The sequence below is a fragment of the Chrysemys picta genome, chromosome 4 (assembly GCF_011386835.1).
Source record: "Chrysemys picta bellii isolate R12L10 chromosome 4, ASM1138683v2, whole genome shotgun sequence".
In the NCBI taxonomy this organism is placed as follows: domain Eukaryota; kingdom Metazoa; phylum Chordata; order Testudines; family Emydidae; genus Chrysemys; species Chrysemys picta.
Window position 1 is genome coordinate 29,631,061 of NC_088794.1, and position 16,223 is coordinate 29,647,283.

Genomic DNA, 16,223 nt, shown 5'->3' on the forward strand with positions numbered 1-16,223 from the left:
CGCTACCTGAGCCTGCGTGGAGCCCCTGTCTGTGACGCTCATTCTGCACGGAGCCGTGGCAAGGGAGAGCTAGCGGGAAACATACTGTCTGGTGTTAGGAGCTCATGGAGCGCAGCAGTGAGCATGGAGGGGACTTGATCCCTGGCCAGGTTCCCAGGCCCTGCCCGAACACAGCTAGATGGTGGTGATAATAAAGCAGCTGGGGAATGGGCACACGGGCCACCAAGTCCCCTGGGTGCTGCCTTTGGGGCTAGAGCTCCCTCAGGCCCTCCGGCCCCGCCTTGGCATGCTCCCGCCAGCTGGTTAGAGCGAGCTCTCATGCATTCTCTCTCCCCCGCCAGCTGGGCTCCGAGTGGACGGCTCCAGGGGAATTCACCAAGTTCAGCTCTCAAGTCTCCAAACCTATCCGGTAGGTGGGACCCTCCCTGCGCCCGCTTGGTCCTTTCCTTGCCCAGCTTCAGCCCCAGCAGGGTCCCGGAGAGGGATGGGGGAATGGGGCAGTGTACAGCAAGCAAAGCCCACCTCCAGCCCCACTCCCTTGTTTTCCCCATCACCTCTGCCCCGTCGCTCCCTTCCTTCCCCCTCCCATCTGGCCCTGCTTCCCTGCCCCTTGTGTCCATCTCCCCCACACCCGCCCACCAACCCACGTCCTGCTGTCAGCGAGGGGTTCCTCTCCCGCCACCCGTGCACGCTGCTTGTCGACATGGCTTTAGCTGGAGCTAACAGCTCTATTCTGGCTTGTCTCTGCCTGCTCCATCAGCTCGCTGTCAGGCAGCGCATTAGTGCCTGGGCTGGGGGGTGGTCCTTTCCTCCAGCTCCATGTCACAGCCACGCTCGCTCTGTTCTGCACTAGAGCTCCCGGAGCTGACGGCTTCCATGAGTCAGCCCCAACCCCTCTCCGGCAGCATCAGGGGGCGCCAGTGCTGCACGAGCAGAACTCAGGGACTTGGGGAGCTGTGCTAGATAGGAGGGTCTGTCCTGGGTTAGGGACCTGTCCCTGCCCCAGCACTACCCCTAACCCTCGCCCCTGTGCTGGTTCTCTAGGGGGGCTGGGGGAGACGGGCACAGACAGCAGCTCTGAGCACGCGGAGTTCTCCTGCAGGGCTCGGGACCCTGAGCTTGCTCCGCCAAGAGCACTAATGGCCAGTGCAGGATGCTTGGAGGGTGCACTCGGCGTGCTTAGAGCATCCTCCTCTGGCAAGGAGGCAGGAGGAGGGAGCCCAGCAAAAGCAAGAGGGAATCCGTCCAGATGCAGGAAGGATTCTAGCAGGGACCCTTCCTGCAGGGCAGAGCCACCCAAACCAGGCCTGGCCATGGGCCATGCAGGCAGCTGGCCAGCACTGCTCTTCTGCTGGGGCCGGGGGGGCAGCCCAAGCAGCCTCCCCCATTAGCTGTTGGTGGAGCTGGTAGGGAAGGCTGCCAGGATCCAATAGGCACGGGTAGCCCTGTTTGTGGAGGTGCTGGGCCCCCGCAAATCCCCCTGAGTTCAGCGGGACCAGTGGCCTCTTTTAATTTCAGCATGTGGTGTGGGGTGCACTGGGGGGATAAATGGGCTTCACAGTCTGGTACCCCTGTGTTAGGGGCAACAGTTCCAACCACACCCCTCACTCTGAATGTCCCCTTCCCTGGCATGACAAGCCTCTCTACTGCCGCTTTGGTAGCAGCCCGCTGTGAGTTCCTTCCAGCCCTTCTGTTTCTCATGGCCCCTGTGTGTGCCATAACAGTACTGCATCTGCACTCCCTCCCGCCTGGGAATCTGCCAGCACAGTGGGGATGCTAACAAACTGAGCCTCTCCCTGCCCCGGGAGGTATTATCTCTGCAAATGGGAGACCTGAGCCACAGGGAAGGGAAGTCGAGCCAGGAATAGAACCCAGGAGTCCCGGCTCCCGGCCTGTTCTCTAACCACAAGACCATCCTTCCTAGCCTGGGAATGCTTGATTTGTAGCATCAGGTGTTTGGCTCTTCTCCTCTCTTTTAATTTCACCTGAATAGATCTCCCTGCTGTTAACTCTGCTCTCTGACAGTACTGACAGCAACGCAGGGAGCCAGACTGGGGCGGACCCAGGCCCTTCTAGTCCACCAGCCTGTGGCCAGCACTAGATGCTGCAGAAGAAGATGCAGGAAACCCCACAGTAGGCAGATTTGGGCTAATCTGGCCCCCTTTGAATGTCTCATCCTAACCCCTAATAGGGTTACCATATTTCAGCAGCAAAAAAGAGGACGGGAGGAGCCCTGCCCCTGCCCCTCCCTTTTCCCGCCCCCCGTAGAACCCCCAACCCTCCCCCCGTTCCTTGCCCCCTGTCTGCCCCCTCCTGGGACCCCTGCCCCTAACTGCCCCCCAGGACTCCACCCCCTACCTAAGCCTTCCTGCCTCTTGTCCCCTGACTGCCCCAACCCTTATCCACACCCCCACCCCCAGACAGACCCCTGGGACTCCCACGCCCCATCCAACCACTCTCCACCCCCTGACAGCCCCCCCCCAGAACTCCCAACCCATCTAAAGCCCTCTGCTCCCTGTCCCCTGACTGCTCCGATCCCTCTCCCCACCCCTGACAGCTCCCCCCACAGAACTCCCAACCCCCCACCCCCCCCGCTCCTTGTTCCCTGACTGCCCCCTCCTGGGACCCCTGCTCCTAACTGCCCCCGAGGACCCTACCCCCTACCTGTACCCTGACTGCCCAAAACCTTCTCCACCCCTCCAAAAAGCCCCCCCCCCAAAACTCCCGACCCCCCCCCCTGTCTCTTGACTGCCCCCTCCAGAACCTCCCTGCCCCTTCTCCTGCCCCCTGGCCCCCTTACCCCGCCGCTCAGAACATGGTTTTGGGCTCTGTGCGGAGCCGGATACGTGGCTGCGCTCCCCAGCACAACACACAGCCCGGTCCCTGCCCCTGCAACGTGCTGCCAGAGCGGGGCGCTGGGCTGCAGGGGAGGAGGAGCTGCCGAGGCCGATGCAAACGGCCCGGCAGGCCGGCCGGCTCAGAATGCGGAGGGGGGGAGGGAGGAGGAGCTCTACAGCAGCTCCGGAATCTAGCCCGGCAAGCTGCAGGGGAAGGGCTCTGGCTGCCAGAGCCCCATGCGAGAGGCTGACTTTCCTGCAGCCCTCCCAGCCGCGCCTCGCTCTGCATGGGGGGGAAATCCCGGACATTTTTAGTGATTTACAAGTTCCCCCCCGGACGCTATTTTTAGCACAAAAAGGAGGACATGTCCGGGTAAATCCGGACGAATGGTAACCCTGCCTAATAGCTAGAGGTTAGCGTAAGCCCTGAAGCAAGAAGCTTCACCTCCTTTCCAGAGCCCCCTCTTAGTATTAGAGCTTTGGATATCCTGTGATCCACGTAAAGGCCCGGTCTCCGTCTTGCTAAGGGTTTGGCCTCAACGACACCCTGTGGCAATGAGTTCCACAGTCCAAAGACACGTCTCATTTTTCCTGAGGGAGGGGAGAAAGGGAAGAGCTCCTCTGGTTTAACGGAGTGGTGCCAGCCCCGCCCCTTTGTCATAGTTCATAGAGCATGGTCTGTGGCCACAGAAGCTGTACCACTGCTGAGGTAATAAACCTAAGGGCTTAGGAGTGTGTTATCCCCTTTCCCCCAGACTGGTGATCTGCCAGGTTGCTTTACACCAGATCTTATTGCCCTTGCTCCTGTGGGGGGCCCTTCCCAATGCAGTGCTGGGCTCCAGCCTGGGCTTTCCCAGGGACTGCAGTGGGAAGGGGCTAATGTGCACACCCCCCCCCCCAGGAACGGTTGCACCCTGCTGCTCGCCCCCCTCCCCCCATCCTCCCTGGCACCAGTCCAGAGTCCCTTCACTCGGAAGGCTTCCGGTGTCACGCAATGCAGCTGCCCTTGCAGATGAGTAGCCGGGGACAATATGATCCTCTTAATCTAATTAGGATGGCAGTGAAAGAAGTGGGGAGGGGAGTGTTGGTGGCAGGGGCATTCGGGCGCACAGGCCACACACAATTACACCCAGCTGATGGGAGGCTGGCCAGCCTGGAGCCATGGGAGCGAGATCTCCCGGAGCGCTCAGGGGAAATCAGAGCAGCATGTTGCACTCAAACAAAGCCGGGGGAGGTCAGATATTTCTGGGCTACGTTAGCTGGCGATGCATGGTAATGTGCTGTTCTCACAGCGACCGCACCAGGCCCGCTGCTAACTTCCTGGGTGTCACAGTCACCTACGCCGCAGAGTTGGGTAATGCTGGCTTCTGCTAACTACCCCTACGCAGTGCACCTCAGCCCCCTGCTAGCCCTGCTCCGGGCCCCACGTGGCTCTGCCAGTGGACTCCATCTCCTAGTGCAGCGTCCCCTGCTACTCCAGTCCAGGAACCCCCCTTAGCAGAGGTTGCTAGCTTGGCAGCCTCACTCTCTGAAATGTCTGGTGCGTGCTTGGCGTCATCCAGAGGAACTGTGTATCCCTGGAAGTGAGAGAACTGGCCCACAGCCTCCACACCTCCATGTGCCTCGCCCTGTCCTGCAATCCCAGTCTGCCACCGCAGTCTCTCCCACGCAGCGTGCAGGGCCCCTGCCCTGGCACAAGGAGCTGCAGGAAACTGCTCCTGTATGATCCTAGCCAGAAGGCAGAGGCATTGGTGTCCCTCCCGGGGGGCCACAGCCCTGCCCAGCGCCCTAATCCCCCTCCCCAGCCTGGCCTTGCAGCTGCTGAAGCTCAGGCCCTCAGAGGTGTTACCCGATGGGGTCACCAAATGCCCGTCGGAGGCAGCTACCGTGGGGCTGCCTGTCCGTCTGTTTCCCTCTCAGTCGGAGCCTGCCGAGGGTGGGGGCAGGTCTCCGGTGGTCTCTTTTCACCCTTGCATTTGAACACTAGTAGCCGGGGTTAGTGCTCCCATGGCTGCTGCCTGAACACTGAGGGGTTGGGGCCAGCAGCCCCCTCTCCTGTCCGTGGGGCGTCTCTGGGCCCCGGGGCAGTGGGTGGGCTAGGAGATGCCAGCCTGGCTTCCCTCTCAGCACTTCCCACAGCATAGAGGCAGGGCATTTGCAATGCGAGCCAGGCCCTGGCCCTGACTCACACCATCCAGGCAGACAGCACTCCCCGCGCTGGGCACTGGGCAGGGTTCCCATGGCAGCATGCCATGCAGCCCCCAGGTAGTGGGGAGGGAGCGTTCAGCTCGCTGCTGGGGACTGACAGGCAGCACTGAGAGAGCAGCAGGCTCGACGCAGGGTCTGCTGTCTCCTGAGTGGAGCTGTCAGCAGCGCTCTCTCTTCCCCATCCCCCTCCTGTGTCCTCGTATCCTCCCTTCCCCCATCGCCCACAACGCCACCCCCCTCCACTCCCTCCAGAACGGTTGTTTGCAGAATGCCTGCAGCTTGACAGCATCACTTCGTGTTTCCATTCACCGTCTCCCAGAGCCCAGAGAGGAAACACCATGTCAATCTCCCCCTCCCGCGCCAGGAGCAGCCAGGAGGCTGAAACCCAGGCACAGGCCCCGGGTATATGAGAGAGGCAGCAGACTCAGTCATTGTAACCCGTAGCAGCAGTTGGATCCCCGCCACGCAGGCTTCGGCTAGTGAGGGTATCCCTGCTGGGATGAGCTGGGGGTACTGTGTGTCAGGGAAGCCTTCTCCACGCTGCCCTGTGGTAAGCCAGGAGGTGTCAGGGTGAGCAGAAAGGCAATAGCAGAGGGGTTTTGTGAGCACCTATCAGAGCGAGCTTCCCACTCCATGCCCAGTGGCAGCGGGAGGAACCTAGGCATCTCGCATAGCCGTGGTGCTCTGGCAGCTGCTCCTCATGGCCCAGCCCCAGGGGGAGAGCGAGCTGGGAAGATCCATTTGTGACCCTTGGCCAAAGGCTTGCTTGGGAGGGACAATGCATGTCTGGGACAGGGGGCTGTGCGGGGGCCATCCTGGGAGGTGGGGAGGAGAGCTGGGAAGCGGGCACAGCTCCTTCACACCCCCTGTGAAATCCCACCAGGACCTGTCGGGCTAGCCCTGTCGACTTGTCCCGTGCAGGAGAGGTCTCCTCTGCCTGGGTGATGGGAAAGCTGCTCCCACGCCAGTGCAGCAGGCTCTTGCAGTGGGGTTGAGGGAACTGCCCCACACGCTCATCTCCCAGCCCGCCATAAAACCCCTTGGCATAAGGCTACCGCCCCCTCCGACTGTCTGTACTCCCCCACTCCTGGAACCAGCCTTCTGGGGCCAGAGGGCTCCCCCACCCCAGGAGGGAGGGCTAGAAGACCCTTGTCAGGGTCACTGGTTCCTAACCAGCCTCTCTCCCTCTCGTGCAGCCTCATGTCCTCCAGACGCTATTACTTTGAGCTCCTCCACAAGCAGGATGATCGCGGGTCGGACCACGTGGAAGTAGGCGTGAGTAATCTCGGGTTGGTCCCTGCCAGGCTTGCTCTGTGGTGCTGGCTTAGCCAGGCCCCGGCTCTCACGGCCGTGGGGCTCAGCCGCTTACCTTCGGAGAAACGCCTAAGAGTCAAGAGCGCGTCCCCTGGTAGTCTCCATCCCCTGACTGGGCTCTGCTACTTTCCTTGCCAAAGCCTCAACTTGGATCTGTTCCAAGGGTGAAGATTTGCCAGAGGAGAATGGGAAATCTGCAGTTGAATCCCCCATTCCCCACCGCACACCTCCAACTTCAGCCCAGAGAAAAGCTGTGGGAGGCCTGAGCCCCAGCCCCCACCATCTCTTCCTTGCAGCCCTGGAGTGCATCCCCTGCCCGCTTACTTGTGTCTATACCCTGTAGATTCCCCCAGGCAGATCCCTGACCTCCCGCTTCATCTACCCTCCTGGGTGCCCTGTGGCTCTCGTCTCTCCCTGGAGCTTTCCGTAGAGATGATCCTCACCTGTTGTTTGCTGTCCCCATCTTTGCATGCTTAGTGTGTTCCAGGCAGGGCATCCTCCTTGGACATGGTGCGTGGCTGGCGTCTCTTTGTGGCATTGCAATGTACTGCCCCAGCCTTCTCCTGGGTGAGACGCTGCAGGGCATCAGGGCCAAATCTTCCAGAGATGGCTCCTGATTCAGGGGGCTCAGCAAGAGAGGCCCAAAGCCTGGTTCTCAGCAGCACTGATCACCCGTGTCTCTGGCTGATGCCGGTGGGATCGGCAGCTGCTCATCACTGCTGATGATCAGGTTCTCCGCACCTTGAGCTGGCCTGAAGTCTCTGCAGGCTCAGGGTGGAGCAGGGAGGGGGCTGCTGGAGCCCAGTGTGTCCTCGGGGGGGCCTGTCCCTGCCCCTGCCCCTGCCCCAATCTCTCCTCCAAATTCCCTACTCCCACCTCATCCAGTTCAAACCCCGATGGTTGCAGAGGGGCTTTGCAGCAGCACATGGGAGGCTGGCCTGGCTCTGCCCGAGGGGGAGTCACTGAGTCCACAGAGCCCATCCTCCCCTTTCAATAAAGAAGCCTCCTAGCCAGCCTTGCTGCCTCGGCAGGGTGCTTGTGAGCTGTGTGTGCTGCCCTCACAGGCGCTGCCTGCTGCCCGGCATGACTCAGAGGGGGGCGTCTCAGGCCTTCGGCAGGGATGTGGGTAAAGCTGTCGCTTGTCAGCCCCTCCCCAAAAGGCAAAAGGGCCCAAGGGCTGGCTAGTGCAGACGCCCTGTTTGACTGCGGCAAAACGGGGGGACTCCTCCACTGAGACCGTTCGCACTCGGCTGGCTGAAGCACTGCTAGAATTGCTGGAGGGGGATAATCCTGCCTTGGCTGGAAGGGATGGGATGGCCCGGCACGCTCTAATAGGTCTCGCCCATCTCTAGCCTCCTAGAGCCAGACTTCAGTGGGTGTAATTCAGTCACCCCAGTGGCGTGACGCCAGCTGAGCCTGTGGCCCTGTGATTCTAGCCTCCCTGGGTGCAGCAGAGGCTTCCTTTCTCCACAGTGTTTATTAGCACTGGGGTTAAATGTGTGCAGACAAAACACTACAAAGTTCTAGACCAGGGGTCGGCAACCTGCGTCACGCGTGCCAAAGGCGGCACGCAGGCTGATTTTTAGCGGCACGCTGCTGCCAGCCAGGGTCCTGGCCTGGATGGATGGAACACGGGCTGGCAGCGGGCTGAGTGGGGCCAGCGGCCGGGGCCCCAGCTGGCAGCAGGCTGAGCAGCTCAGCCCACTGCCAGTCTGGGGTTCCGTCAGCCGCCTGTGCTGCCGGTCTGGCACGCAAAACCTTTTACTGGCACGTTAAACCTTCATTAATTTAAGACTTGGCACCCCACTTCTCAGAGGTTGCCAACCCCTGTTCTAGACAGTCTGATAAGCCCCCCTCCCTTCTCCATTCTAGCTGCTCAACTTTGGCACTTCTGAGGGCACCATCTCCCTAGTTCTCCTGTTGCCTTCAGCATGAGCAAGACTTTGAATTTCAAAGGGGAAAAAACAAGCGGAGGGGTGGGGGAAAACTTTTTTTGGCGGGGGGGAATCCCTTTGAAGGGATCGTAAAGAAGGGAGGAACCCCTTGGCAGTTCCCCACTGTACCACTGTGGTTTTAGGGGCTGGTCTAGACTCAAACTTGCACCCATTTAGCTACAGGTGTGATCATTTAAAGTGGCTTTAGTTAAACCAATGCCCAAGGCTGCCTGGCTGCAAACTGATATAAAACTTAGCTTAAGTCGATTAGAAAGAGGTTTAAATTCAACTGAAACGAGCCACACACAGACAGCAATAGAAGCATCGACCCAGGGCTCTGGGTCAACATAAGAGCCTTGGTTTAAACACCTTTGTGAGTTGGCTCAGTGCTGTTTCTGTGCATAGACCAGGCTTGAAGAGAGGCTGGGGAAGAGAGCGCTGTTTTAGGGCCTGAGCCAAAGCTTGCTGACTTCCGTTGGCTTTGTGTCAGGTCCCGACTTGGCAACTTCAGTAAGAGCTGTCTTCAGTAAAGGAAACGTTCCCAGCTGCTCAGTGAGGCTTCTGTCTCCTTTTGATTTCAATAGTTTAGGCACAAAATACTGTGCGGCTGACTTCAAAACTGACATTTAATGTTGTGAGGGGCGCCCTTAGCAATGGCTCGGTGCTGTTGGTCTCCGATCCACCACTGTGACAATGCGGTTCTGGCGGAACCCAACTGAGAGTGCCAACTCAGGACAAATTGCTCAAATAGGGCAGTTACAGCCCAAGGCTGGGGTTTTTCCACCTCTAAGGCAAACCAAACCAGCCAGACTAAGACTTCGGTCTCACCCCACTGGCTAACCGCAAGTCTCACAAGCAATCTCCTTAGACACTCCAGTTTCCCAGTATTACCACCAGTGCCACACGTTATGGGGACAAATGGTTATAAAAACCAATACCCCAGTAAAAGAAAAAGGTTCTCCTGATCCCAAAGGACCAAGCCCCAGACCCAGGTCAATGTACAAGTCAGACCTTACCCACAAATCACGCTACTGCCAATCCTTTAGAATCTAAAATCTAAAGGTTTATTCATAAAAGGAAAAAGATAGAGATGAGAGTTAGAATTGGTTAAATGGAATCAATTACATACAGTAATGGCAAAGTTCTTGGTTCAGGCTTGCAGCAGCGATGGAATAAACTGCAGGTTCAAATCAAGTCTCTGGAATACATCCCCAGCTGGGATGGGTCATTCAGTCCTTTGTTCAGAGCTTCAGTTTGTAGCAAAGTCCCTCCAGAGGTAAGAAGCAGGATTGAAGACAAGATGGAGATCAGGCATCAGCCTTATATAGTCTTTTCCAGGTGTAAGATCACCTCTTTGTTCTTACTGTGGAAAATTACAGCAAAATGGAGTCTGGAGTCACATGGGCCAGTCCCTGCATACTTTGCTGAGGTACAAGGCGTATCTGCCTTCTCTCAATGGGTCCATTGTATAGCTGATGGTCCTTAATGGGCCATCAAGCAGGCTGGGCAGAGCTAATCTCAGCTTGTCTGGGATGTCACCCAGAAGCATAGCATAAGTTTGCCATACAGACAGTATAGAGCCAATATTCATAACTTCGACTACAAAACTGATACATACATATAGACAGCATAATCATAACCAGTAAACCATAACCTTGTCCTAGACACCCCATTTGACCCCCTTTATACAAGATTTGGGTGCCACTACAGGACCTTGGTTGCAACAATGATCTATATGGTCCCAGTTTATGTCAATAACGTCACAACCACGCTCCTTAAAAAAGTGAGCAATGACACAAGAAACTAGCTCCATCCAGGTAGCCCCTCCAGGCACTAATGCAGGGGTGGGCAAACTACGGCCCGTGGGCCACATCCGGCCTGCCAGGTGATTTAATCCAGCCCTCAAGCTCCCGCTGGGGAGTGGACACTGGGGCTTGACCCGCAGGGTTGGGGCCGCTCCACGTGCGCGTGCTGCAGCTCCCGGAAGCAGCAGCATGTCCCCCCTTCAGCTCCTACGTTTATGGGAAGCCGGGGGCTCCGTGCATTGCTCCATCCACAGGCGCCACCCCTGCAGCTCCCATTGGCCGGGAACTGCGGCCAATGGGAGCTGTGGGGGCAGTGCCTGTGGACGGAGCAGCGCACAGAGCCGCCTGGCCGCGCCTCCACGTAGGAGCTGGAGTAGGGACATGCTGCTGCTTCCGGAAGCTGCTTGAGGTAAGTGCCGCCTGGAGGCTGTACCCCTGAGCCCCTCCCATACCCTAACCCTGATCTCCCTCCTGCCATCCGAACCCCTTGATCCCAGCCCGAAGCACCCTCCTGCACTCCAAACCCCTCTTCCCCAGCCCCATCCCAGAGCCCGCACCCCCAGCCAGAGCCCTCACCTGCACCCTGAACTCCTCATTTCTGGCCCCACCCCAGAGCCCTCACCCCCTCCTGCACCCCAACTCCAATTTTGTGAGCATTCATGGCCCGCCATACAATTTCCATACCCAGATCTGGCCCTTGGGCCAAAAAGTTTGCCCACCCCTGCACTAATGTCTTGTGCTCCCCCTACTGGTGCTGTGGGACAGTTCTCCGTCATCCCACAATTATGCTGACATCTGTAGCTCAAGGTCTGTTAATTAAAAAGCCTGGTATCAACCCAGTTTGGGGGATCCATGCTTGGCAAACAGTAGAGGCAGCAGGGGGCCCTGAGAAAAGTTGTTTTCTACTTTCGTGCAAAAAAAAATACCAAGAGGGCAAAGGCAATAATGAAGAGCTAGCTCTCTCGTGGGGCTTGAGAAAGCCCTCCTTTCAAATAGGGCTGGGTGCTTATTTCAGGAGGGCGTCTAAAACTCTTTCTCCTCAATATAAAATGTTCCTCGTCTCCTAGAGTCTCTGAACAATCTCGTTTTGATCCCTCTCCGCAGAGCCCTGCTCCTTTCATGGAGGCCGTTCCAGCTCTGTGGGCCGCTGGAGGTGAAATATTATTAGCCTTTTTAAAGAGACTCAATTTATCCCTTTCTGAACTGGAAGGGAGGCGCGCTCCCCCGTCCCCTCCCCTCCTTGCTCAGCTAGCTGGAGCTGTTGTGAAGTCCCTGGCAAACGCTGCAAGCTTGCACTCCTGAGAGTATGTGTGTTCTAGAGATGCACACGCACACCGTACAGTGTATGGATTAAAACTGCCTTTGTCACTCAACACAATAAGCAACTGATTCGCAAGCCTGTTCAGTCGGAACTGTGATCACAAAGGTCTTTCTGGCTTGCTGAGTTCTGCACATCTGAAATCCTGGTTCTGAGTCACAATCCCACAATGGGAGACAGCAATTTCCTAGTCACTAAAAACTGAAAGGCCCCGTTCTGCCCTCACTTACACCAGAGTAAATCCGGAGATGTTCCCGTTGGCTTCAGTCGGAGGCTCCTGGCATTGTGGTATATAAGGGCTTGTCTAGACTACAGAGGCTGGCACTAATGCAACCGCATTGGTTTAGCTGCATTGGTGCGAAGCACTAGTGCAGACACACTGTGCTTGTGCAAAGCGGGGTCTATGCACAGATGCCCTGGTGAATTACCAGTAAGTCCCACCTGTACAAGCCCAATCTTGGAGCAATGCATGTATGGCTACAGCAGTGCAAACTCCCCACCCCCGTGCAGACCAGGCCTGCGCTCCAATCTGGAGTCACTCTGGATTTACACTGGTGTGTCCCAGGCCACAATCTGAGTTGGAGGGCATCAGTGCTGCACAATCTGGCGCAGCCTCCTTGGAACGGCACCTCCCTGCTCCCCATACGGACAGGGCTGGGGCCTAGGGGCATGTTACCTGGCAACTGGCTACTGGGAGTGGTGACTTCCTGGGCGCGGGCAGCACGCTGTGGACTCGGCTTCCGTTGGGCAGCCTCTTCTCCCTGACAATCCCTGGCAGCCAGGAGAGGAGACACAGAGGGAAGAAGCATTGAGCAGGCACCGGGGCAGCCTCTTGCTTCCTGCTTGTCTACCAGACCCCTCTTTGGCGGGGGGGGCCAGCGTGACACCCCCAGCCCCAGCTATGATTCTCATTCTCTCTCTTCCAGTGGCGCGTCTTCCTTCCCAGCCTGAAGTTCGAGGTGATCGACTCCCCCTTCATCTCTCTCTACACAGGTAAAGGCATTCCCCAGCGTGCTGCCCACCCCCAGATCCGCTTACCCTTCCTCCGCCGGGCGTTCGGGGGTAGCGTGTGCCCAGAAGTGCGTGTGCTGTGGGAACGGCAGGCTGTGCGTGTTATAGGCGCGATCCCCCATCAGACCAGGTCCTCATGCATGCGTGTGTGTGGCGGAGAGTGCTTAGGAGTGGGAGCAATGGGATCGGGATGGCAGCGGGAGCACAGGTGCTGTCACTGTTGAGCACTGGGCCATGTAAATGGCCGTCTGCATGTGTACCAGGCATGATCCTGCATCAAACCAGGTCCCCATGCACATGTGGGGAGAGCGCATAGGATGGCAGCGTGTGGCAGTGGGAGCACGCCTGTATGGGCGTTAGCGTGGTTGCGTCCGGATGGCTGGGCGTGGCTGCACGCAGACCAGAGCGTGGGAGCCAGTGGGAATTTTCTACGCTAGATGGTTTTCTCGTTGACAAAGGGCCTTTTTTCTGAAACCCAAAACTTTCCTCTAATAATTGCCCCAAAAATGTTCTGTTTTCCATGATGCTTTCTGCGACACTGGCGTTTTGTCTAAATCACTGTGGGTGTAGCCATCATTGTGGGTTGGCTCAGGGCTGGCACAGACCTATGGGATGGATCAGGGCTGGGGCAGTGGGGTGTGGCTGGGCAGGTGTGGCGCTATGGGATGGATCAGGGCTGGGGCAGTGGGGTGTGGCTGGGCAGGTGTGGTGCTATGGGATGGATCAGGGCTGGGGCAGTGGGGTGTGGCTGGGCAGGCGTGGCGCTATGGGGCAGATCAGAGCTGGGGCAGTGGAGTGTGGCGGGGCGCTATGGGGCGGATCAGGACAGGCACAGTAGGGTGTAATAGGGAAGGAACCGTGCTATGGGGAGGATCAGGCTGGTGCAGTGGGATGTGCTGGGGCAGAGCAGGCCTGGTGGCGCGTGTCTGGGGAGGGGCAGGCATAGTGGCGTGTGGCAGTGGTGAGATGGGAGCGTGTGTCTGTATGTGCTTCCCACAGAGGGCTGAATTGGAAGGAATTCCAGCTGTCGGCGTTTTTCCCCTCATCTTCCCCCAGTGCTGCAGTGCAGCAAACCCTGCAGGCAGCCCAGAGTTAGTGGCGCCTGGCTGGCTGGCTCCGTCACAGGACAGATGCCAGCACAGCGACAGTGTCCTGCAGTGCTGGCTCCAGCTCACCCCGCCCTCCGCTACAGAGAGCCCAGCTGGGAGCCACCTCCGTGAGCCAGCCAAAGAGCTGAGCTCAAGAAGGGAGGAGATGCCATTGCCTGTCCCATCTCTGACGCCTGCGGCCGGGTGGATTCCATTGACCGCCATGGTGGGCCCCCTGCTGGGAGCGGCTTGGTCTCCCCTCCAGACTCGCCCCCACCCTGGGGATGAGGAAAAAAGCTATTGCCAGGCAGCCATTGCTTCTCAGCCAGCCAGGATCTGCGCTCTCTTTCCCACTGCCGGCTCTCGGTGAGAGGGCCCTGTCCCCGGACAGGACAGCCAATCCCAGAGCTCCTTCCCTGGGGAAAGGTGCTTTCCCCAGGGCTCCTTCCCTCACTCCTCCTGGCTTTCTAGGGAAACAAAGGGGAGCCGAGGGCAGCTCCTAGCCCTGCCCCTAGGCAGACCTGAAGAAGAGCTCGGTGTAGCGCAGAAGCATGTCTCTCTCACCCATAGATGTTGGCCCAGTAAAAGCTATTACCTCCCCCGCCTTGCCTCTGATATCCCGGGACCGACATGGCTACAACGACACTGATGACCTGTCTTGTAAGCAGAGATGGACGGTGTGGATTTACTTAAATCTATAGATCTTCTGCTTCCCCCGCAACCCAGCCCGGCAGCAGGAGCTCTTGATGAATAGATCCTGGCCCAGCTCTCGTTACATAAGGGGCTGGTAATTAAGTGTCCCCTGGAAGGGGTTGATAAGGCAGCAGGGATGGCAGCAGGCACAGATACACCTAGGATTAACGTGGAGAAGAGGGACAGTGGAGCCATTGGGATATCGACACAGGTGCTGGCAAGACAGATGGTGCACGCAGATGGTGCACGCATTTCCTTCTGCACGCTATCAGTCAGCATGTGGGTGTCTCCTGCCCCCGTGCTCCCTCCCTCCCCCACGGTTTGGGACTGCAGGCCAGCCTGTGCTCAGACTGCAAGGTGGGAGAAGGGGGCAGGGTCGTGGGGGAGAGGGGGAATTATTGAAGGGAAATGACTGATCGCGGAGTAATAAACCAGCCCTTCCTCCCTGGATATGAAGGCTAGGACAGTCTCCTAGTGCAGCAAACAGGCTGCCATGGATCCACAGGGCCGGTGCTGTCATACAGCCCTGGAACAGTCCCTGGGAAGACCCCTTCAGGGTATCAGCCCTCTTAGGGTCACACTCTTTCACTGGGGAAAGCCACTTGGCTTCAACGCCTCCTGGGACCGACCTGCAGCAAGTCCGCCTGGATTGGACACTTGCAGGAGACTTGCACCCCCAGCTTCCTTACTCTGGAGTGACTCTCAGCCAGCGCTGTAAAAGCAGCCGGGTTTCTTAGATGTCTGGAACACAGCGTAGAAAGTCCTTCGTTAACATGGAGAACAGAAAGTTACAGCCTGGTCCATCTGGGTCAGAACAGAGCCCTCCGACCCCTCGTTAGTCCCAGTCCAGAAATGTCCCCTGCCACACTTAACAACCCACACTTAACCTCACCTGGCCCCTCCTCAATCCTTTGTTCTCCAGTTGGTCACACCCAGCTGGCTTCCTAAGGAGGATGAGCCCTTCATGGTCTTTTGTAGCTAGGTGCCAAATGTCTGGGTAATTGGAGTGGCCACTGTCTTCCGGGACTCTCCATGGGCATGGGGACCCAGGCAGGTAGGCGTCGGTCACTCCTGTATCTCTGGGTCTCTGCAAGAAGTAAACAACCCTTTCCCACCACCTCGTTAGCCAAGCTCCACATAGGGGAAACAGGGCCCCACACAATAGTCATCCAAAATATTATGAAAAATCCCCACTCCAGCACACAGGGCTCAGCTCGTCTACAGAGTTTTCACTGCAGCTCTGACCTCGCGTTACCGAGGACGCCCTGACTCCTGTAGTAAACGCATGGCAGGCAGACGTGCTGTCTGTGTGCTCACCCCCGGTCATACGGCACAGCAGAAGTTTATACCTCTGTCACGTGGCTGGGGTCCAGATCCACTGACTCCAGGGGCTGCGGGGCCATTTGTGCAGATAAAATATGGTCGCCTCAGGCCAATCCAGTCAGTAACTGATGCTCCCTCGGAGAAGGCAGGGTCACCTACCAGAGCCACTGCCTGGGGCAGCTGAGATGCCTATCAGTCTCTTGGAACTAAGAGCAGCCAGTCAGGCCTGTACCAGATTCCTCCCACTGACAAGGAGGGGTAAAATCCCTGCCAGCGTGCATAGAGGCATCATCTTCTGGAACAGTTTCCGTGACGTACCCCTGTGGTGCCCAGCACTCGCTGGCAGACAGCCTCAGCAGGTATTTCAACACCGGTTGCGAGTGGGAGTGACACAATTCAGGGCTGAACAGCATCTGCACTCAGTGGGGGACGTCACCGTGGGACCTGTTTCCCTCTCAGATGAACAAGAAGTTCAACATGTGTTGTTCCAATGCAGCACAAGGCCGGGACTCCTGGGGCAGTGCCCTCCTACTGCCCTGGACAAGCCTTCCCCTCCATCCCACTACTCCCCCAGGGTCTAGGGAAGATTTATCATTACAAAGCATGAGTCATCCTCTTTGCAGACAATTGGCCCAGACAGTTTTGCTTTCCGGATTTTGTATGAAAGTCAGCCCATCAGCATTCAGTCCTTC

The 16,223-nt window shown here is 57.9% G+C and overlaps 1 protein-coding gene across 6 annotated transcripts in view; it reads left to right on the top strand.

Moving 5' to 3' along the window:
• The window catches only part of B4GALNT4 (beta-1,4-N-acetyl-galactosaminyltransferase 4), a 129,762-nt gene that overhangs the window by 93,633 nt on the left and 19,906 nt on the right, over positions 1 to 16,223 (top strand). For all 6 annotated transcript variants that reach the window (XR_006177213.2, XM_008175126.4, XM_042862099.2 and 3 more), the window contains exons 7-9: positions 342 to 409; positions 6,242 to 6,320; positions 12,343 to 12,409. Coding sequence is in view for 5 of the 6 variants with exons in the window: in XM_008175126.4 (XP_008173348.3) it covers positions 342 to 409; positions 6,242 to 6,320; positions 12,343 to 12,409 (214 nt within the window). In the remaining variant the exon portion in view is untranslated. The remainder of the gene's footprint in view (positions 1 to 341; positions 410 to 6,241; positions 6,321 to 12,342; positions 12,410 to 16,223) is intronic.